The sequence below is a fragment of the Oryctolagus cuniculus genome, chromosome 9 (assembly GCF_964237555.1).
Source record: "Oryctolagus cuniculus chromosome 9, mOryCun1.1, whole genome shotgun sequence".
In the NCBI taxonomy this organism is placed as follows: domain Eukaryota; kingdom Metazoa; phylum Chordata; class Mammalia; order Lagomorpha; family Leporidae; genus Oryctolagus; species Oryctolagus cuniculus.
Genome location: NC_091440.1, coordinates 100,378,835 through 100,401,974, shown reverse-complemented (window position 1 = coordinate 100,401,974; position 23,140 = coordinate 100,378,835). Strand labels below are relative to the sequence as shown.

At 49.7% G+C, this 23,140-nt stretch overlaps 1 protein-coding gene across 30 annotated transcripts in view; it reads right to left on the bottom strand.

Moving 5' to 3' along the window:
* Positions 1 to 23,140, bottom strand: part of CACNA1C (calcium voltage-gated channel subunit alpha1 C) — a 739,977-nt gene that overhangs the window by 104,264 nt on the left and 612,573 nt on the right. For all 30 annotated transcript variants that reach the window (NM_001136522.1, XM_051849894.2, XM_051849901.2 and 27 more), the window contains 3 exon segments: positions 8,085 to 8,310; positions 9,126 to 9,286; positions 16,603 to 16,629. In NM_001136522.1, the coding sequence (NP_001129994.1) occupies positions 8,085 to 8,310; positions 9,126 to 9,286; positions 16,603 to 16,629 (414 nt within the window).

The following is a 23,140-nucleotide window of genomic DNA, read 5'->3' as shown; positions in this document are numbered from 1 at the left end:
CCGACTGTATACCTCCTTCCCACTGGCCCTCATTGAGCTCACAGGCCCCATGGGTCCATTGGAAGAGTGGAGGCTAGAGGGTGGTGGGAGAGGGGGAGTGGGGCCGAGGCCCACAGCCAGACTCTGGCAGAGAATCAGAGGCATTCACAGCCTGGAAGAGTTGCAGAAGGCTCTCACCTTGGGGCTCTGTGGAGCTCCACGGTGGTCATGATTTCTGAGTGACTCCTTATTGAGTCAGTCCCAGCTCCCATTGCAGGGCCTGGGAAGGGGAAGAGCTGGAAAAATGAGGGGCTGTCACAGGTCCCAGAGGGGGGAGAATAGCAAGTGCAGGGGGGATCCTTGGCGCTCCAAGCTGACTGTATGAATAATGGGATGTGATTAGGAACCTGGAGGCACATCCAGACTTAACCTACCTGAGGCCCCTCTTCTTCCTTACAGAGTGATGGATCAGACAGGACTGACACAGAGACCGACTGGCTGTTGAGTCTTAGCAACATTTAGGGACCCTGAAACCTCACAGCAGGAGAAAGCACCCCACCCATCATGTAGCTGGAAGGCCTGCTGCTCTGGGCAATTTACCCAAAGAGAACAAAGACTTAGGGCACGTGCAGGCCCCTCTGTTCTTCCAGGAGTAGGGCTTTTGTCTTCCTTATTCTCCCCTATCCCACTGATAGCACTGTGCCCCTCAGCAGTATGCACAAGGCAGCTCTGCACTTGCAGTCTAGTGCAGGGCTTCTGGGATTTAGTTTTCATGAGCCACATGGGATGGAAGATATTCACACACACACACACACACACACAGAGTATGCTCTGCAAGGTGCTTTCAGACTGTGACAACACACACAGTGTAAGCACACGGAAAATTCAGCTTATCAACGATCCTGCCAAGACCTCTGGTCTCACCAGGCAGTATGGATGGGTCAGAAGTCCATGCCAGCCACATCCACTCATAAAAGCAGCTGAGAATGTCATGGACTAAGAGTGATGATGTCACAAAGACAACACGCTATTTTACTTTATTTCTAAATGTGTTTTATACACATGATGGACTATTATTCAGCCATAAAAAGTAAAATCCTGACATTTGCAACAAAATGGATGGAACAGGAGGTCATTATGCTAAGTGAAATAAGTCAGACCCAGAAAGATAAATTCACAGGCTTTCTCTTATTTTTGGAAATTAATATATTAGAATACAAAAATTGTGTGGATGTCATGTCATTTGGTATTTAGTCATAAACAGTGCCTCAATGAATCATACCATGTACATGATAACATAACCCTTCCATCTGCCGTGCTTGGATCCTGTCATGAACCCTTCACTTTGTGATGTTAATAGCCCTGTTTTCAATAAAAATAGTATACATATATGCATGCATATAGGGTCTACATATAATGTGAATATGACAAAAATTTAAAAATTCCTGAATTTGAAAACTAAAAAAAACTTTAAACATTTTTAAAAAGAGAAATGAAAACTATTTTTTAAGCTTGCAGTAATTACAAATGATTTATTACACACACTGCTCAACTGTTGGGAACATACTGACTGTGGTGACATCATGGCTGAGGGCCACTGTTGACATTGGTGTTCCCAACTCTTGGGCCTCTGGCAAAGGCATGGGCGGGGGGAGGGCAGGTTGAAATTAATACATTTCAAATGCTGAATTCATAGCAGTTCACCATTACAAAGGGCTATTTTTTAAGATAAGAAAATGGACAAAGGACAACAGCAGGAAATAGGGCAGTGGTTCTCAAAGTGAGGTCCTGAGGACACCAGCATGGAACTCTCTAGGGGTCACTGGCCTGCCTCTGTAGGGGAGGTTCTACATTGTGATTATCCTTAATGAGTTCAACTCAGCTTAAGAATCACATTCATGGGTTCAGACCACATTGTAAAAAAAAAAAAAAATGCTTCTAAAGCATAGGGACTATAGTAAGACGCTACAACATGTTTCTGGGGGATTTTAAAAAGAAGAGGGAGAAATATATGTGTCTGATGTCAGGACCACACACAGGTGACCCATCTCAAGGCTCAGCTTAAGGGACCACAATGTCCACACGCAGCCCATATTTTAGGCACTTTCGTGGTCACTGGATTGCACTGAGCTCATGCCTGTGGCTGGGGACGAGGTCCAGAGGACACATGCGATTTCCCAGCTCAGTCGGCCTTTTTGTTGTTTTCCAAAGTCCCAAGAAGGTTTGGAGACTTGAAAATAGGAAGATAATAGCCTTTGTCAAAGCAACTTCCAATTAGATAATAACATTATTCTGTGTATAAACCCCATAGAGATCTGAAAGTACTATTAATCCTTCTTATGGAAGAACTCCAAGGAGCTCTCTAACAAAGATAATTGTTGAGGGGTAGTGTTTGGTGCAGCAGTATAAATGGCCAGAGTACCTGGTTCAAGTCCGGACTACTCCACTTCTGATCCAACTTCCTGCTAACACATATTCTGGGAAGTAGCAGATGACAGCTCAAGTACTTGGGCCCCTGCCACCCATGTGGGAGATCCAGATGGAGTTCCAGGCTCTTGACTTTGGCCTGGCCCAGCTCTGGCTGTTGTACACACTTGGGGAGTGAATCAGTGATGAAGTATCTCTGCCTGTCTGTCATTTCTTTCTTACTGTCTCTCTGCCTTTCAAATAAAATTTAAATAAATAAATAAAAATTTTCAAAAGAATCAGCTTTTGAAAAATGGTTTTTTGGCAATACTTTCATATTAGAAATAGACAAATTAGTGATTAAAAATAGAATGAGTGCTAAATCTCTTCAAGATAGTATAACAATATCTAACAGCAAAGCTTCTTTTTTTATAGAAATCTAAAAAAAAAAAAAAAAAACAAACCACAAAACCCCAATGCATAGACTTTTGAGCATTAAGAGGCACTGAAAACTCCAAGTTAAAAATAGCTTGTGGGCCGGCACCACAGCTCACTAGGCTAATCCTCCGCCTTGTGGCGCCAGCACACCGGGTTCTAGTCCTGGTCAGGGCGCTGGATTCTGTCCCGGTTGCCCTCTCCAGGCCAGCTATCTGCTGTGGCCAGAGAGTGCAGTGGAGGATGGCCCAAGTGCTTGGGCCCTGCACCCCATGGGAGACCAGGAGAAGCACCTGGCTCCTGCCATCGGATCAGCGCAGTGTGCTGGCCGCAGCGCGCCGGCCGCTGCAGCCACTGGAGGGTGAACCAACGGCAAAGGAAGACCTTTCTCTCTGTCTCTCTCTCTCACTGTCCACTCTGCCTGTCAAAAAAAAAAAAAAAAAAAAAAAAAGCTTGTACCAGACCTCAGGGGGAGCAAGTAAAATCACCATCTATCTATCCATAAGATTCCATATGTGACATTCTTGAAGTCTCGTCTCACGGGCACTACAAGACAGTGTGACCTGTTGGCCCCATGTTTCAAGGAGTGGCTGGGAACACAGTAACTGAAAACTGGTGCACCTGCCTTTAAAACATTACTTATTATTTATCTGAGAGAGAGATTGAGAGGTAAAGAATGAGCACTCCATCCTCTGGTTCATTCATCAAATGCTTGCAATACTCAGAATGACGTTTGGCCAAAGCCAGGAGTCAGAACCAAGAGCCAGGAACTCAACACAGGTCTACCACTTGGATGCAGGAACTCAGCTACTTGAACTGCCAATTGTTGCCTCCCAGGGCACACATTAGGAAGAAGCTAGTGTCAGGAGCTAGAGCTAGGGATCAAATCCAGGTACTCGGATATGGGACATAGTTTGTTCATTGTTAGGCTGCAAAATAGGAAGAATAATAATGGTAGTAACCTATCCTCTCCCTCACCCCCTTACAGGAAACTGTGAAGGTTAATGGAGCTAACAAATGTAAGCTTTTGGGTCATGCTATCTGACACAGAGCAAGCACTGACATATGTTAATGATGAGTGTCAGTAGTGTTTCTAATACTTTCACTACAAACCAAGGATTTTCCTGAAATGCCAACATTTTCAGGACTTTTAGGAAGAGCTCTTTTTTGGGAGGAGATGGGGAAGGAGGCTGTTGTTCAGAAGTGCTAAACATATGGATGTAAATTCCGTGTACATGAGGCAGGCTTTTGGCTTAGCAGTTAAGATACTGGCTAAGATGCCCATGTCTGGTATCAGTGTCTGGGTTTGAGTCCTGGTTCTGTTCCAGATTCCAACTTCTGGCTAATGCACACACTGAGAGGCAACAGGTAATAGCTCAAGTAGTCTGTTCCTGCCACCCACCTGGGAGACCTGAATGGAGTTCCCAGCTCCTGCCTTCAGCCTGGCCCAGCAGGGACCCAACTACTTGAGCCATCATCTGCTATCTCCCAGGGTGTGTATTAGTATGAAGCTGGCAGAAGTTGAGCCAGTACCCAAACCCAGACACCCTGATATGGGATGTGGGCATTACAAACAGCTTCTTAACTACAGCACCAAATGGCCACCACTGAACTCAACACTTTTAAATTCCTTGTCTCACTGGATCATCTGTAACAGCAGTGTGTGTGCTGGGTGGTTGCTGAGAATAGTGTGAAGAGAACAGAAATACCATGGGATGCTTTGCAGGGCCAGCTGACTCACTCGGCCAAGTTCTGAAGGACACTGGGCTAGGTGTGCCAACCTTCGTTAGTGTGATGACCACCAAAGACTCCCCACAGCACAGATTTGTTGGGTCCCTAATCAGAGATCTTATTTTGTTTTAGTTTATTGGAGGAGGAAGAGGAAAGAAGGAGGAGGAAAGCCCAGATGCTGGTTCACTCCCCAAATGCCCACAATGGAAAGGGCTGAGCCAGGGTTGGGCCTGATGCCAGGCACCACAAACTCAATCCAGGTTTCTCAAGTGGTTGGAAGGGACCCAATCACTTGAGCCATCACCACTGCCTCCCAGCATCAGCATTAGCAGGAAGCTGGAGTCAGGAGCCAGAGCCAAGAATGGAACCCAGACACTGATACAGGGATACAGGATGTGGGCATCTTAAGTATTAGGCTAAATGTCTGCCCCCAGAGTAGAGATTCTTAAGAAGAGGGGGCTGCTACCTCAGAAAACAGGCCCCCTTCCATGTGTTTGCGATTTTTTCTTCTCTGTTTGACTGCCATCCACAGGAAGAAACAGATATTACACCGCACATCAGATTCAGATCTCAGTGCTATGTACACATGAGCCCCTCCAATGTTCTTCTATTCGATATCATTCCTTTGTTGCAAACAATGGGTGCAAGAAGGTGCAGAAATTAGAACCCTTGTATGTTTTTGGTGGGCATGTAAAATAGTCCAGTCTATTTAGAAAACAATTTCTCAACGTCTTAAACACAAAGTTACCACATGACCTAGACGTAGCACTCCTTGGTATATATCCAAGAGAAAAGAAAACATACAGGTATACAAAAACATGGATCTAAATGTTCATAACAACATCATTCATAGTAATCAAAAGTTAGCATGAAACCAAATGTTCATCACTCAGGAATGCAGACATAACATGTAACTCAGCCATGCAGTAGAGGACTGAGGTACTGCTACCTACTGCAGCACAGAAGGACCTTGAAACAACACAGAACACCACATGTCTGCACTGACACAGACTGTCCACTGCACACAAATCAAGAGGCAGAGTAAAGCAGTGGTCGCCGAGAGCTGGCACAGGAGGGCTTTCTCTTTTGGGTGATGAAAATGTCCCACAGCTAGAGTGTGGTGATGGCTGCAAAGCAGTGTGTGTGTGTGTGTGTGTGTGTGTGTGTGTGTGAAACACTGACTAGTATACGTTAAGGGGTGAATGTATAGTATATGCATTATATCTCAATAAAGCTGTAAAAATGATGGCTGTGATCCAATAAATTGATTTCACCGCCTCAAACAGATCACAACCCAGTTGAAAACTGTCCCAGAGCACACTGCCCCCTCCCCATGCCTCCACCCCCATCCTCATCATGAAAATCTCGGCCCGCCCTGGACAGTGAGGGAGTCTGCAGTCTTTGGGTGGGCAGATGGACAGACAGATGGAGAGGGGGTGGACGTGTGAAGGAGGGATGAAAGCCATTTGTAGCACCATGTCCCTCAGGCTCCTTCCACAGCTAATGGATCTTGACTGCATTTGCAGTAGCAAAAGCCCAGCCAAAAGCCTCACTTCGCAGTCTTCCTAACAGCTAGGGCAGCCAATGAGAACAGCCGCCCTTGGTGAGATTTCTGGGAGACATTGTTCCTCCCACTGACACAGCACAAAAATCACCATCATCACCATTTCTAGGCATATAATTCAGTGATGCTAAAGACACTCACAGTGCTATGAAAGCACCACTTCCACCCCTCTCAAAAACTCTTTCACTGAAATCTAACCATTAAATAGTAACTCCTCCTCGTGCCCGTCCACCATTCTACTGTCTACTGTGATTTGTAGTTTATTTTTATTTTACTGGTTTGAAAGCAGAGAGACATAGATAGAGAGACACACAGAGAATTCCACCCACTGGTTCACTCTGCGTGAGGCCAGAGCTAGGAGCCAGGAACTCCATCTGGGTGGTGGGGACCCAAGTACTTGAGCCATCTCCATTGCGTCCCAGGGTGCCCATTTACAGGACTGGAATGGGAAGCGGAGACAGGTCATGAACTCTGGTACATCAATATGGCTGTGGGTGTCCTCAGTAGCATCTAAACCACTGAATCAAACACCTGCCCTTGCTTCTGCGGCCTGGGCTATTCCAAGTACCTCATATACATGGAATCCTACAGTACTTGTCTCAGTACTTGTCTTTTTGTGAGTGGCTTCTTTCACTCAGTCCTCAAGAGTCACCCCTGTAGTAGCACACTGTAGAACTCCCTTCCTTTAAAAGCACAATGATATTCCATTGTATGGCTATATTTCATCTTGCTTATACCACATTTTGTTATCCACTAACCATAAGGTACTATGGTTGTTTCCAGGTTTTCCCACAGTAAAAAATGCTGCTGTGAACACAGGGGTACAAATATCTGTCCTACACCATGGTTCACACTCTTGTGACTACATACCCAGAGGTGGAATTGATGGATAATATGGTAATTCCATTTGTTATTTTTCTGAGGGACAGCCACACTGTTTTCCACAGTTGCATGGTGGTTGTGGGGAGCAAACCGGACTAGACTGAGTTGCTGGAATTAGGACTTATTCTATGCATCTGCTCTCCCACAATATGGCGCTGGGAGAGAAGTAAACAGCTTCCGCACAGCTGCCTCCAGTTCAACTAATAAACTGTAGGACTTGCTCCTGATTGGAGAGCAGCGTACTCGGCGTGTGGGCAGCCGAGTTGGGATTGGCAGAGGAGGACTATAAAGGAGGAGAGAGACGGCATTCACCAGGAACATCTATGGGGAACATCTAAGGGAACCCGTGCAGCCCCCGAGAGAGCCGGCCGGCGGTGTGCCGCTCCCCTGCGGAAGTGGGGAAAGTGGCAGGGGGAACCGCCCTTCCACGGAGGTGGAAGGGATAGTAGCCAACCCGGGAAGAACCAGCAGCAAACCTGGGGAGGGCCGAGCAGACGAAAGAACAGCGCAGGGTCCTGTGTCGTTCCTCCACGAAGAGGGGGAGCGACAGTGGTTGCATTACATTTTGCATTCTCACTAGCAATGTGCAAAGGCTACAATCTCTCCATGCCCTCACCAACACATATTACTTTTTGTATTTTGTTCTGAGTGTAGGCTAGTGGGTGTGTCTGGGGTAAGAGAGGCTAACTCAGCTGGGAGGGCGCCCCCATCAGCCCCTTTTCTTCTTCTTTTTGCTTTGAATTAGAGCTGTTTTGTGACCTTTGGGGTAGAATCAACACCAAGGCTAGTGAGGGACAGAAAGAGACTGAGTCCCTGACACCTTCTTTGAAGACATTTTGGCTGCCTGTCTCTGGACTTCCTTCATACAATAGAATAAACCTACTTTGTTTACGCCACTGAGTAGAACCTCTGATATTAGCAGCCAGTGAAATTCCGAATTATTAACGACCCTCTGTTGCATATGAGCTGAGGGCAGAACCTTCTAGAAACTATAGCCACTCTCCCACCTAGGCCTTTCCTCCTCTCTTCCCTTCCCAAAGAACTTCTCCCCAGTCCCATCTCCAAACATCAACAGGGAGCCAAATACCTTGTAATTTTGAATATTCTCAGGAGCCGCACGCATCTCAGCACAGAGATGCCCAGGGGGGACATGACCTTGGTCTCCACCAGGATGGTCTCCAGGATGCCCCCGCACACAATGAAGCAGTCGAAGCGGTTGAAGAGGGACACGAAATAGGCCTGCAGGCCCAGGCTGTACATCTTCAGCAGCATCTCGGCAGTGAACAGGGCCAGTAGAGCCTTATTGGCCGTGTCTTGTCGGGGGAGGATATTTTCCCGAGAGCAGCAGGATCCAAGCAGGGATGGGGAGGGGGAAGACAGAAAGGGTTGTTAGCAACACCACCACCAGTGGAAGAACACTCCCATCTCCAGGGATACCCAGGCTGCCCACTCCTGCAGGAGCCCAGCTTGTGGGAAAGGGACCCTGGGAAGTGCAGTGTCTGCGAGCAGCTGCCGGCCCAGAAGGCTTTGCGGGCACTTCCTTTGTCCACACAGAGCGAGATGAGGGCCAGAGAGGGTGGTGATCTGCCCAGTCCAACCTGCCTGAGCCGGACCTCTTCACCGAGCTGCCTCCCAGAATTCTGGAGTGCAATCCCCAGGCTGCAGGGATGCCGAGGGCTGAGTGGTCAGTGGGACCCTCTTCTGCTGGGAGTATGACACTCCCGACCGTCCCCTCCCCTGGCCTCCTGAGGACAGCTCCCGAGGCGTGGACCTCTGCTTTGCACTTCCTGCCCGTTTGCACATTTCATCTTTGCACGTCTGCATAAGGCCTGGGGCACTGAAAATCCGTTCTGAGAAGTTGGCAGCCAAGGGTCTGAGCTAGCTAAACAAGCGGCAGCTCATGTCCTTATCACCACCTGGACCCAATGGCGACCGTGGGGGCAGGCAGATGGCGTGGGCCCAGTCGGGTGAGCCGCGTCTGTTCCTACTGTGGTTGGGCATTTTCCTGTGAGCCACCAGGCCCTCAGAGACTCCAGCCTGACACCTGCCAAGAGCCACAGCCACAGGTTGCTTTTCTGTCTCCCGGGGGACTCAGTCCTGAGGGGACTGAGCCGGGGCTGGGGCTCACCTTGGACCTCCGTGAGCCAGTGGGGCTGGTTGTAGTGCTCAGAGGCAATGGTGAGCGTGTTCAGGAAGACCAGGAAGATCACCAGCCAGTAGAAGACGTTCGACTTGACCGCTGCGCGGCACTTTCTCCTGCAGAACCTATTCCACCGGCGCCAGTAGCGGCTGCGCAAGGGGAGGCAGAGAAAGGTGGGGTTGGCTAGGAAATGGGATTTTCCCCGCCTGGGCTGCTTTCCACCCTTAGCCCACCTGGCCTTGCCAGAGCAAAGTGGCCAGGGGGCACGCTTTCCTGCAAGAGAGTGGGGCTGCCCCACTGACTCATTAGTGCTGCAGGGGCCCAGGGGGGTGGGTGTGTCTGAACTTCTCCAGGCCTCAGTCCTGTCATCTGTGAAATGGGACTGGGGCCAATCTCACAGGGTTGTGGTGGGAATCGATAAAACGCCACCTAGCATATCTGCCTAGAGCTGAAGGTGCTCGTAACTGGAAATGCCTTCTACTAATGGCATTGTTGGCAGTGGGACTGCAAGTATTAAGAGCATTGTTAGTAACTGCGGCGTTGTTAACGATAGGATCAGCAGCAGCTAAGGCGCCTGAAACATGCCCAGCCTATCCGGTCCTGCTCAGGACGTCTCACTGGTTCCTTAAATGACTCTGCAAGGCAGGTGTCACCCTGACTGCAGTGGAGAAAATGAACGACCACGGCGGGTGGGGATTCCTGGGCTAATACCACGGAGCGAGGGCCAGGCCTGGTCTTCTCCCCAGCCGATCTCCTGCACCTCACCCTACACCGCCTCCAAAGTAAAGGACAAGCAGGAGCAGAGGTGCTTTGCTTTTATGGGTTATAGAATCCTTGGAGGAACTGAAAGTGTGTATCCTTTATTTGGGAAAACAAGAGACCCTCCCCACCAACACACACACACACGCCTTTTCAGACGTCTTCAGCTCATCCACGGTCCCTAAAGTGCTCCCACATCTCTCAGGGCCTTTGTCAGTGATTCTGAAACCTGGTTATGCACAGATTTCCCAAGAAAACTATAGCCATTTCCTCCAAAAAGAAACCTTACCTGTACCCAGGCCCCAACATCAAATAAATTTCTGTGGGTTGGGTACTCTCAAAGTCTCCAGAGTGTTCTAATGTGTAATTATGGTTGTGAACCATGAAGCTCATCGGTCCCATTTTGTCATTCTATGATAAAAGGGCTTATAACTCATCCTAAGTTCCATGCTCTTGATAGAGAGAGAGAACTTAGCTGGTTTGGTAACTGGGCAGATGACACGTTTCATCAGCGCCTTGTACTGTGCAAAGCAGAGAAGCAGAGAGAGGTGCAGGAGGAAGGCAGCACAAGGCTGTGCCTAGGGCTGTGGCAGCAGAGGGGACACAGTCGGGTTTGATTTTCGGAAACTGAAACACCCAACAAAAACAGCCCCCTATCAGCTTCTGGGTCAGGGGCAACACGAAAAAGACTCTTCTGGTTTTGCAGGTTAGAGACAATAACGGCAGCCGCTTTAGTAACGGCAAAGCAATTTCGGAGGCAGGATCTGTAGGCTATTGAGCTGACCAGATACCCAGGGTGAGGTGGGAAAGTATGGAAGGAGCTGCCAGAAGTTCTAGCCCCGGTGATCTGCAAGGGTGACACCCTGAGCCAGGAGAGGGCTGAGTGACACAGGAAGGGCCCCAGACAGGGAGGCCGCCATGAGCAGGGGCATGCTCGGCTCTGGATGGGGACTGGGGGTGCTTGCAGGGCACACAGAGAGACCCACTTGCTGGAGCAGTAAAGAAGCAAAGCAGAATCTGTGACTATAGTTTTCCATAAAATGAGTCCCAATCTACAAATTCCCCCAGTCAAGGAGACATCCTCTAAGCATGCAGATTTTTAGACTTCATACTGCAGCTCACAAGTGGGTTGTGAAATCTACCCAGGAGGTCATTTCTGGCACTGAAAAATGACTAGGACAGAAACTATCACAGCACAGATCATATCATAAGGATGCTGTTTTTTTTTTTTGTTTTTAATTAGTAAGGAAACTCTTTTCTAAAATAACGGTTTCAGGTGTGTGCATGTTTGTGTGTGGAGTACAGGATCAGTATGTGAACGCTGGCCTTCAACTGTAGGGCAGTGAAACTGAATCAGGCCTTATATTCTAGATCTGTGTCTCTGGCCTTCTGGCCAGAGATGACCATGAACCCCTGCAGAGGCCCTTCCTCCACGGACGGGTTCAGGTGGAACAGCAGACTCTGTGAGTGAAGTGAGACTTCTGCCACTCGTGTGTTTGTTTCCAGGCCCCTGGGCCAGGCAGCACCACATGCGAGTGTGTCCAAAGCAGGCATAAGACCGGTCATGGGGGTCAAGCCTTACTCTTCTACTTCCAGAACGGGCGTCCCTCCAACTAGCCCACACTCCGGGATGCCAGGGAAGTGGATCCCTGCACCCACCTGCCAAGTTGCCTTTGGGGACAGTTTGGTCCCATCTGCATGTCTGCCTGGTCTGTAGAACATCCTGGTACCAAACCTTGGCTAAGCTTGCAGAGCGGGGCGGGAAGGGAAGGGAAGGCAAGGAGCCACCTGGGAGATGTTCTGATCCGACCCGTGGGTCGCGGGCTGCTTGAATGCCATTGACAGTGGGCGCCAGGCCTTCTCAGGGACACTCAAAAATTCCCTCCCCAGAGAAGAAACACCAAGTGGTCAGAAAACTGCAGCTTCCAAACGCACTTGGGATGCTTGTCATCTCTGGTCATCGCACCCCCGATCTGAGCAGTGCGTGTGTGGAGAGGGACAAAGGCGTGGGACAGGGAGCTGTAGGTGCTCCACAGCGAGAAGCGACTCCACGGCCGCCAGTTCCTGAGGCTGAGCACCTTCCCTGGGCAGAGCACTGCCCTGCTTCTTATGTTGTACAGAAACTTGGTAGGGTATTTTTTTTTTCTCCTGAAAAATGAATTTTCAGGACAAACTCATCTCTGATCTTAAATAGCCTACATTGTGGTTGCAAAGACTCTATTTTAAATACACAGTCTCACTATAGAAATCACTGATAATTGCTTGGTGTCTCAAGCAATCACAGTTGCTTTCTTTTATAGTGTGTAGGCACCCACCCTAGAGTCAGCTGAACACCAACGACCTGAAGCACCACTTCCCCCAAGTTCAGGGCAGCCGATGTGGAGTGCTGCAAGGGCTGGCCACTCTGTCACATGGCTCTGGACCTGCTCTGCAGGGGCTCCCAGAGGAGCGGGCCCAGCCAGGCCCGCCACCCTCCCCCACACCCCAGTGACAGGGGGCTGCTCCGGCACAGGGCCCTTCAGGGAGTCACGTGGGTTTTGGGCTGGGGTGGGGGTGGGGGTAATTACTATCCAGAGAAAGTATTTAAAGATAATTACACACCTCCCACTCTTCAAAATATAGCTTTGCTTGACAACTGGTTTCCTGGCAACACTTCCTACTGTATAATAAATGTAATGGTTTTATTGGAATGTGTAAATTTATTTGTGTTTACGTATTCACGGAAGATCCAGAAATTAAGTGGTAAAATAGGGAGGAGAAACTTGCCTTCCAGTCACGTTCCCTTCACACCGATTGGAAGCCATTTGCTCTACTAACGGAACCATCCCCGTGCAGACAGAGAAGGATGGAGGCGAATGGGTCTACTGGGCTTCTCTGAGCTCCTGCACCACTGCAGCCCTGCCTCTGCCCCCTTCGCCCAGCTCTGGGCCTGGCTTTTGACTTTCTGCTGTATAGACGGTCCCTCAAGTATCAGGGCCTCCACCTTCTGCCTCCTACACTCGCCCACCCTGTAAAGCTCAGCTTGGGCCTCAACATCTCCATGATAAACTTTCTAGTCTCCCCAGCATGTGGCACTCCCAGAGCATTTACTGTCTGCATCACTAATTTTCGTGACCTGTGCACGAAATCTTCACTAAACACCTACCATGGGCTAGAGAGTCCACAGTTCATGCAACAGGCGCAGTCCCTGTCTGCATGAAACCTGCAGAGAGTGCCAAGCAAGCTGTCACAATAGAAGGTGTCTGAGCACGTGGAGAAGCTAGGAGAGGTTTCCCATTTCCTTGGGTTGTCAGTTAGCTTTCACTGTCATGGTTCTTGTTTCTCCAGCGAGATCTGTGCCACTGACCCCTGGTGCTTGCACAGTCCCATCTTATACACCAGAACTCAGGGCTGACAGGTTGGCTCAGCAGTGGAGACAACAGAGATTTATGAGGCTCCAGAGACTCAGGGCTGAGGGTGGAGATGAGGAGGCCAGAGCTCCTACAGTAGTCTGCCTGGCCCATCACTGCTTGTGGGCATCTCGGACAGCGGACCACATCAAATCGGTGGGCACTGCAGGCTCTCTCTGGAGGCTAGAGGAAGTTTCTGTTTTCTACTGATTGAGACCAAGAACAAGTAACACAGAAAATCATGAGATTTAATTCTTTCATAAAAATGGGCTGTTGGAGACTGGGACAAATGTGAATTGGGCCTTGCTGATAGAAAATACTAGGAAATACTCCATTATTGCCTTAATATAATAAGTCCATTAATCTACTAATTTTGTCCAAAAGTTCCATTCTAATATTTCTCTTAAATAAGCCACAATGTACCACTCAGTTTTACAGGTGGAATAGGCCCGTTTGACACTCAACGTTGATTACAGGGGTACTTCACAAAGTTTGTGGAAAATGGAATTAAATGATAAGTTTATGTGGGTGCAAAGGTTTTTGAAATTCACCTGTATTTTTGTCACAGCACACATTTCCCAGGAACTTTTTGAAGACCCCTCATATTTCTCTTTGTTAAACAGTTTCATTCAACAGAGAAAATAATTAAGAGTGTGCTGATAATTTTGTTGGTATTTTCAACCTGCTGCCAGCCTTAGATGTCAACTAGAATCCACAGAATCTGAATCAGACGACTGCCTGGAACTTCTAGAATCACACTGTCTGATACAGTATCCCCAAGCAACATGCGGCTGTGTGCACTGACATGGGGCCAGTCCACACTAAGATGTGCAGTCAGCGTAAAATACACACTGGATCCCAAAGACTTAGTTTAAAATAAGGATGTCAAAGGGCTTACTAAGTTTTTCCCATTAATTACAAGTTGAAATAATAATGTTTTAGATATATGAACTATCAAATCCTTTAAAATTTTGAACAGTTATTAGAAACATCATATATACATATATGAGTGTATATGTGTACATATATGTGTGTATATATAATATATATTGTGTATACATATAATATATATATATATATGTATATAGTGAGAGAGCAAGCAAGCTGCCATCCACTGCTTTATTACCCAAATGACCCCCACACCTGAGTCTGGGCCAGTATCAAAACTAGGAACTAGGGGCTCACTCAATCCAGATTTCCCATGTGGGTGGCAGGGACCCAACTATTTGAGTCATCACTGCTGCCTCCCGGGTGTGCATCAGCAGGAAATTGGGATTGGAAGCCCAATGTTGAACCCAAGCACTCTATTACAGGACCTGGCTGTCCTGAGCAGCATCTTAATTGCTATGCCAAACACTTGCTCCTAGAAAACTTTCACAAGAAATTCTATTTCTATTCAGAGGCACTGCTCTAGTGCTAGTGACTGTACCCAAGATACAACAGCTGTGCAGGAACAGGGCTTAGTTTTGCCGGACAGAGCCTCACCACCAGCTGTCATGGTGAACAGCAGCAGGCCTCTTGTGTGTGAGTTCTGACATGGATGTACATGAAACATGTGACTCTGGACTTCTCTGATCCTCAGTCTCTTCATCTGAAAATGGGCTTCATGGCAGCAACTAGGAAAAGCCTTTTGGGAATACAGCATCTGCTCTCCGTATTTCTGCTATATCATGATTGGGGGCTCTAGAAGAAGGAACTCTCCCCAGAGTGAGAGGTCAGGGCCAACGGCTGCTCTATAGCAGGCTCAGCAGGGTCTCAAAGCCAAGCAGAGACCTCAGGAGAGGTGCCACTGCTCTTCCCTTCCATCTCAAAAATGCAGGTTATACCACATATCCCTGGATAACCCTGAGCGTTCTGGGCAATTGGCAGCTTGAGAGATTCTTTACAAAAATGTAATTCCCTCTTCCATCCTCCAGATCATGATAGCTCGCTCCTTCCTTCCTCCTCCCTCCCTCCCTCCCTCCTTCCTGCCTCCTTCCTTCCCTCCTTCCTTCACGATTTACTCATTTGCACATAATAAAAGTAATATTTTGGAAATAATTTCAAATGTATTTATTCTCATTAGGGTGGAGACTCTGGAATTGTTTGAAGCACAACAGGCTTTCTCAGCTTTGGCTGTCAAATTAGACATTTCGTCTGAATCTGTGTCAAGTTTGTTATCTCCCTGGGGAAAGACCATTGATTCACTCACTCAGCAGATATTTAGGAAGCCCCTGCTGTGTCCTCACCAGGCCCTGCTTCCTGGGATTCAAAGTCCCTCACCCTCACGCATCCAGATCCATCCCACAGGGGAGCTGGGGAAGGGGAAAGATGAGAGATCACACATTAACCCTACCCACCTAGACTAGAACGTAGCGGCACTTACGTTCCCACTACATCCCGGGTGAGCCAAGGAAGCAAGGTTAGATCCATCGTGGAAAATAAACAGCCAATATCTTTAGGCAGGTCTAAGATTCCTGGGAGTAAATTTGCATCCCCACGCCACGTGTTTGTCATTCATCCACTCAACATGCATGTATGCACAGCCCACATAGGATAGGCACTGGGCTAGGCTGCTTGGAAGTAATGTCTCTGAGACATGCAGACAAAGCCTATCGGGGGAACAGGCCCAGGAGCTGGTATTTCAGGGTATCACGGGGGGGGGGGGGGGGGCTGTGCTAGAGATAGCAGCAAAGCACTGTGGGAATCAGGCAGGGGCGAGTAAACTCCCCCTGGGGAGTGTGCAGAAGGTGTCACAGATGCAGGCACAGCTGGGACTGGTGGTGCAAGTCTGAGTGCTCTGGGTGAAGACATCGGGGGAGGGGCAAGGCTCCACGTGTAAGAGGACAGGGAACTCGTGGGCGAGTGCAAGGAGGCATGTAGTCAAGAAGGAGGGGACCTGCAGGGATGCACAGGGGCTGAGGCTGAGAGGCAGGCAGGGGCTGAAGACCCCAGCGCGTCTGGAAGCTGCTGAGGTAGTCAGAGAGCAGCAACATGCAGCCCAGTCTCTGTCCTCATGGCTCATGTCTCACCGCGCCCCAGCCCCACGAAGCAGGTGCACCTTATCTTCACTGGACTTCAGCCCTTGGGTCGTAACCACCAAGGGACAGAGCTATCAAATGACTTCCAGTCTAAGACAATAATTCCACACACCTCAATATTACTGTCCCGATTTGATTCCCAGACTTTTCTTGCTAACAAAAAGAAAGCAATTACTCCTGTGGAAGACCAACCCTTCTGCTGCCTCTGAACGGGCAGATTTTACCTTGGGCCACCCAAACAGTGGCTGAGGATGGCGCTGATGGTGAGAAGGAAGGAAGAGTGATGCGCACACTCACCTGAATTTCGACTTGGAGATCCGGTGGCTGAAAGAGAAAATGGACACGTTATCAGAGGACAGACACAGCATTTCCTCTGTTAAAAACCACCCCAGCTAAGTCTGATGTTCCCCCAGGTGACTACACACGGACACTGGAAGGCTGCGCAATGGGAATTCAAACCACTCCAGAGAGAAAGAAGACCAATGTAGAGACTGGGCCAGCTGAGCATCCAAATTTGCCACCTTCTGGGTACAGAAAGCTCTCTCACTACATCCCCCGGTGGCCAAGGCCTCTCCATGAGGTCAGGCTGGGAAGAGCTGCAGCTGGGGCACAGCCAGAGAGGCAGGGAAGGCCTCTATGAAGACAAAGGATCCGCCAGGGGGACAGTCGCAGGCACGGGCACAGCAGGGTGGGCGTGGCCCTCCCTGCTGCCTGCCAGGAGCCTGCTCTAAGGGTATCTGGGGATGGCAGAACCTTCAGGGAGGCCCTGAGCAAGAGCACTGGAGTCCAGAATGCGAAGGCACGTGTCGGCTCGGCTTTGGTGCTCACTGTGGACACGGCCGGTGCAGCGAGCACGCCCAGCAGACAGAGGCTGCAGGTCAGACAGGAAGGGATGGCGACGACAGCCACAGACAAGGAGCGACCCGGGCAGAAAAGAGGACAGGGCAGTTTGTCCCAACCTGGCAGAGAGCGAGCTGTGTCACGTAGCCAGAAAACAGCAACCCCTCTGGTTATTTTTTATTAAAAGAAATTAAAGCAGAAGATGTGACAGGTGGCAAAGCCATCGTGCATGAGATAATTATATCTCTGGGGCACAGAGAATCAGAGCCAAACGCCTTTACTGTTCAGAACCCTTAGCTAACAACCTTTTCCCTCCCCCAAAGACGGCCTGCTAGGCCTGAAGGTCTTAATCACAAGTTAACAAAGCGCGTGGGAGGAGTCCTGGGAGCCCAGGGCAGCATTTTTATTTAGAGCCACAGCCCTAGGGGGACTCAAACGTCTCCCTGCTGCTAATTGGGTTGCTGGGGGACCGGGTTCTCCCCTCTTTGCAGGGCCCCTGAGGAGCTGGGGCCCTCAGCCTCCCTGGTCCAGGCTTGCCTTTTGGCAGATTGCTCCCCTCGGTGTCCCACATAAGCCAGAGTGACAGCCTTGTCACTCTGTCTCCCCAGCCCTGCCTGGCCCCGGGGCCCTGTCTCCGTGTTCCTCTGAGGAGTGCCCTTCCCTGCAGAGCTCACTCTCGCTTCAGCCAAGTGGCTCACAAGCCAAAGTGGGCTCCTGAAACCTCCTAGTGTGGAACCTTAGTTGTGGGTGTTGTATCCCCAAGGAAGCAACTTGGACACGGGCCCAGGGCAGGATCAGGGCCAGGGGAGGCTGAAATGCCATCCTAAATGCCATGCTAGTTCAAGCTCGCTCAGGAAGCACAAGACCTTGCTTGGCATTCTGCACATGTGGAGTGGGGGGAGACCGGGCATGACCTTCTTATCCACTCAGTTATAGGTCCATGAGGTCAAGGCTGAACAGCACACAGGAAGACCGATTTTCCTGCTGTCCTTGTTGCTGTCCTCAAGAGACTGGGAACATAACTCACTGGGTCTGAAACATTCTTTGCTTTTTATGACTGGCATGTTTGGGGTGGGCATTGTGGTGCTGTGGCTAAGCTGCCACTTGGGATGCCAACATTTCATGTCAGAGTGCCTGGGTTCAAGTCTCACCTCCAATTCTGCTCCAGCTTCCTGCTAATGCACACCCTGGGAGGCAGCAGGTGGGAGTTCAAATACTTGGGTCTGGGCTGCTCCGGTGGGAGACCTGTATTGAAGCTCTTGGCCTCAACCTGGTCCAGCTTCAGCTGTTATGGGCATTTGGGTAGTGAACCAATGGATGGAACATTCTCTCTCTCTTTCTCTCTCTCTTTCTCTCTCTCCCTCCCTCCCTTTCAAATATAAAGAAATAAGTAAACAAACACATTAACAGTGACTGGCACATTTTATCAATGATCAGTGGAGGTGCCGAGCACCATATTGCTTAGACAGCTCTCCTTAGGCAAGGGGAGGTATTGCTTAAGTAGCAGCTGCCCAGAGATGAAGGCAAACTCCAGGCCTTTGGAGAGATGAGGTTAGAACTCAGTCAAGTATGAACGCCTTGCTTCTCACATCCTCCCCTTGTACAGGGGTACAGGGGCAGATGACTGTAGGTTCTGGCTTCATGGAAATAGAGGGACTCTGGTTTCTTGGCAGCCCTTCGCTTCCTGGTGGGAGGTTTGGAAAGTTGCTCCTGCAGTGTGAGGAGGGGAGCCCAGGAGCCTGGGGAATCCTGGGGATGGCTGCGCCCCTCCTCATGCCAGGCTGGGGAACCAGTGGCACATGCTTCCTCTCACCGACTTCTAGAGTCTCTACAAGAGCTGCAGAGGTCTCTAGCTTCTCCCAGGCCCAGTGGGGCACATAGAACTTGCTCCAAAGAGTTCTGGGGCATCACTCATCCTAGTGAGCCATCATTCCTATCTCATGTTTAAGAGGATTCTTGAAGAGCAAGGAAAAAAGTTAATAATTAACACATGAGACCATCAGGACAGCCCTACTCAGTTGGAACCAAAGTTCATTCCACCCAAGATACTTTCTCTGTCCAGGCTTCCAAAACAAAGCTTCTGGAAGGTCATCATATGCTTCTCTGATATTGAGATTCAAAATTACAGATCAACTCACAACTTTTTTTGGCTTAGTTACTCAGTTTGCATTTGTCATTGTTTGACAAATACTTGAACTTCTTGGTAGCTATTTATGTTTTCAGGCTTCCCTCTCAGAGTAATGAGCACCATATGATTACTACCTGCTGTGTGAAATAGTATTTCTGTGAATTGTCCCGAATTGCCTTTACCATAATCGGATGGCACTGCAGTCGTCATCCACGTCGGCAGCCATCTGACTCAGCCCCTGCACCCCACAACTCCATCACCACCATGGCTGTGATAGCTGGGAAGGGCACATCCTAGACCTTGTCTCCACACGGCTCTGCTGCAACCACCAGGTGGGTCCCTGCCAGGGTCTGCTTTCCTGTTGGCCCTGCTGCTCTTTCACTCTCAATCTCTCATTTTCAATCTCCACCGTCCTCAGGTCCTCTGGTCACACCCTTCCAAGACACCAGCACTAGCATCAGACCCGACTTCTAAGGTTCAGCATGGGCCCAAGGGCATGGCAAGGTTGCCCCTTACTACCATACAGACCCCATATCACCTGGACCCTCTGCTGTGCCTGTGTGGCTAACCTCTGACTCTGGCTCACCCCACTGTCTGTTTTGAGTGCTCCTAGGCCACTGAACTCCTCCGTGAGGTTACGCCACATTCGCGATGTCAGTTGCCACTGCAGCCTCCACGCTGAGCAGTGAGCGTCTAGTGACCTCAGTGTGACTCGCTGCACTGCCCGTCATGCTCCTGCGACACCTGACCTTCCCTTTCTGGGATGAGATGATTGAGATCCCTCAGTCTGAATTCCACCAACAGCCCTCTGTTTTGAATTCCGTATTCTCTACAGAACCATAGATGGTGAGAGCCGGATGGGACCCTAGGTACCTCCTGGACCCCTGGTATGCAGTTTCTCAGGTGGCCAAATGCTGATGAAATCTTACATGGAAGCCCAACGAGTCAAAGAGATGAATGTGGCTGCCTGGTGCAGTAGCTGTTGCAGGCAGCTTCGGGGCCCCCAGCCTCTGCTGAGAGCACCTGGAAAGCAAAGGTCAATCCAGCCCCATGGCTGCTCAGAGAAAGGGGCTGTCTACACTGTGCCTCTCTACACTGCCTGCTCTCATTTCCCCTTCCGTGAGCCCGCACGGAGTGACTGCCCCATGCTGGCCCATTTCCACCCCTCTCTTTCCTAAACTGACCAAGCCGCACCTCAGTGCACCTTCAGAGTCTGTCAAGATGGCTCCAGAACCCCCAAGCCAGCCACTTCTTAGCACCTCTGCACAAAGACAACCCGACGTCCTGCACAGGGGTAACTGCTGCTGCCCCTGCTCTCCTGTGTCTTGCACCCACCCATGCTGTTTCTAACCTTACAGCAATCCTCCAAGGATGCACACCAACCTCCCCAACCAGTTCCCTGCTCCTGGAACGTTTCAATGACACCTCATACTCTTAGGACAAAGACTATGATTGTTAAGGGGTCTACAGCCCCTGTCTGTCTCCTGCTTTGTCCCCCGCTCTCTCCTCTCCCTGGCCAGATCTACGGGCCTGGAGGCAGCTGCTTCCCTCTCACTGGAACATTCTTTCTCACTGTCCCTCCTTCAGCTCTTCAAAGAAGCTCTTCCTATCCTAACAGGTCCCTCTGCTTTTAACACTCCAGTACCTTTACTTTTCCTTCTTAACCCTAATTCCAATCCAGATCCCCTCTTTATTTGTTGAGTGTCACCTCCTGCTCGGCTGTAAGCTCCAAAGGCATCATGGCCATGTTCTCTAAGGCCACGCACCCCCATTGCCTAGCACCCCGCTGAGCACTGTGGGTGAACAGACAAATACAAAGACACTTCAGAAGGGTGATGGAAAATGGAATTAAAAGATAAATTCATGGCCGGCGCCGCGGCTCACTAGGCTAATCCTCCGCCTTGCGGCGCCGGCATACCAGGTTCTAGTCCTGGTCGGGGCGCCGGATTCTGTCCCGGTTGCCCCTCTTCCAGGCCAGCTCTCTGCTGTGGCCAGGGAGTGCAGTGGAGGATGGCCCAGGTGCTTGGGCCCTGCACCCCATGGGAGACCAGGATAAGTACCTGGCTCCTGCCATTGGATCAGCATGGTGCGCCGGCCGCAGCGCGCTGGCCGTGGCGGCCATTGGAGGGTGAACCAACGGCAAAGGAAGACCTTTCTGTCTCTCTCTCTCACTGTCCACTCTGCCTGTCAAAAAAAAAAAATGATAAATTCATGCTTGTGTTCCAGATTTTTGAAATCCATGGATATGAGGAATCTTCAAGAAGTTCACAGAAAACTCATATCATGAAAAAAAAGTACATGAATTTGAAAAAAAATTGCACTAAAATACTTACACATTCATTCCATTTTCCACAGCTTAAATTACTCTCATAAATACCCCTGTCCTAAAACTCTTCCTCCCCTGGCTTCCAGGCCAATGCTGCTGTCCTCCTAACATGTTTTTATCTATATCCTCTTGGTCTTACTCTTCTGTGTGTCAGGTTGAGCCCTTGGTCTGCTTCCTACTGTTCTGTCATCCAATCATGCCACATCATCTCACTGGTAGTATTCATGCTGAGCACATCATATTTTTGCCTCTATCTGTGTTCAGAGATCTGGATCTCCACATCCCACAGACCCTATGCTACCTACAGATCCCTCAAGTTGGGCACCTGCTTCAAATTCTATTGCAGTCTCATTATCATTTTCTCTTTTAAACATTGCAGGCTCATTCCTCTTCATCGCCTCCCTTGCCCACTTGCTGCCTTCCCAGCAAAATATCATTTTTTTTTTTTTTTTGACAGGCAGAGTGGACAGTGAGAGAGAGAGAGACAGAGAGAAAGGTCTTCCTTTTGCCATTGGTTCACCCTCCAATGGCCGCCGCGGCCGGCGCGCTGCGGCCGGCGCACCGCGCTGATCCGATGGCAGGAGCCAGGAGCCAGGTGCTTTTCCTGGTCTCCCATGGGGTGCAGGGCCCAAGCACCTGGGCCATCCTCCACTGCACTCCCGGGCCACAGCAGAGAGCTGGCCTGGAAGAGGGGCAACCGGGACAGAATCCGGCGCCCTGACCGGGACTAGAACCCGGTGTGCCGGCGCCGCTAGGCGGAGGATTAGCCTAGTGAGCCGCGGCGCCGGCCAACAAAATATCATTTCACAGTTCTTTTCCCTCTGATCCCTGAGCCCCACAGGAACTATCACCTCCTAGGCCTTCCCAGTGCCTGCAAGTCCTTACCCTGACCTTATCACACAAGACTGTGAGCTTGTATGAGCTTCTTGTGCTGTCTCTCTCATAAGGAATGTTGGCAGTCCCATCCCATCATGGTTTGGAGTGGGGTGGGAAGGTTAGGGAGATGAGGAAAGGCCATGGCTTATGAAGAGCATATTATAATTCTGGCGCTGTGCTGGGTATTTTGTATGCACAGAATAGGTGTGGAACGCATAGAGGTAACAGGCAGAGTTTCTACAGTACTCTGAAGCTTGTGGGGTACACGCTCCAAGGAAGTGATGGATAGACTAGAAACTGCCAGCTTCCCTCTGCAGGGGACAATCATGTTGTCTTTCCAACAAAGCCTCACACTCCCAAGTGACTTCCTGGTGCCAGCTCCCTGGCGCCTCCTGGTGTGGGACTTCGTGCCCCAAAGTGAGTCACAGGGTCCTTGGCCGTCTTCTCTACAATCCTACTCTCAGTGTCAAGACAACAGAAAGGCCTAGAACTTATGGACTTTGAAGACTTCCTAATGCCTTTCCATAGTGTTGCTGTCTGGGGCCCACTTCCAGAAACTCCAGTGTTTGTTGTATATAATTCCAAAAGAAGAGGAGAGGGAAGAGCTTTGGACTGCTGCTTAAAAATGTAATTAGCATCGTATTTTAACAACATTTTGACAATAA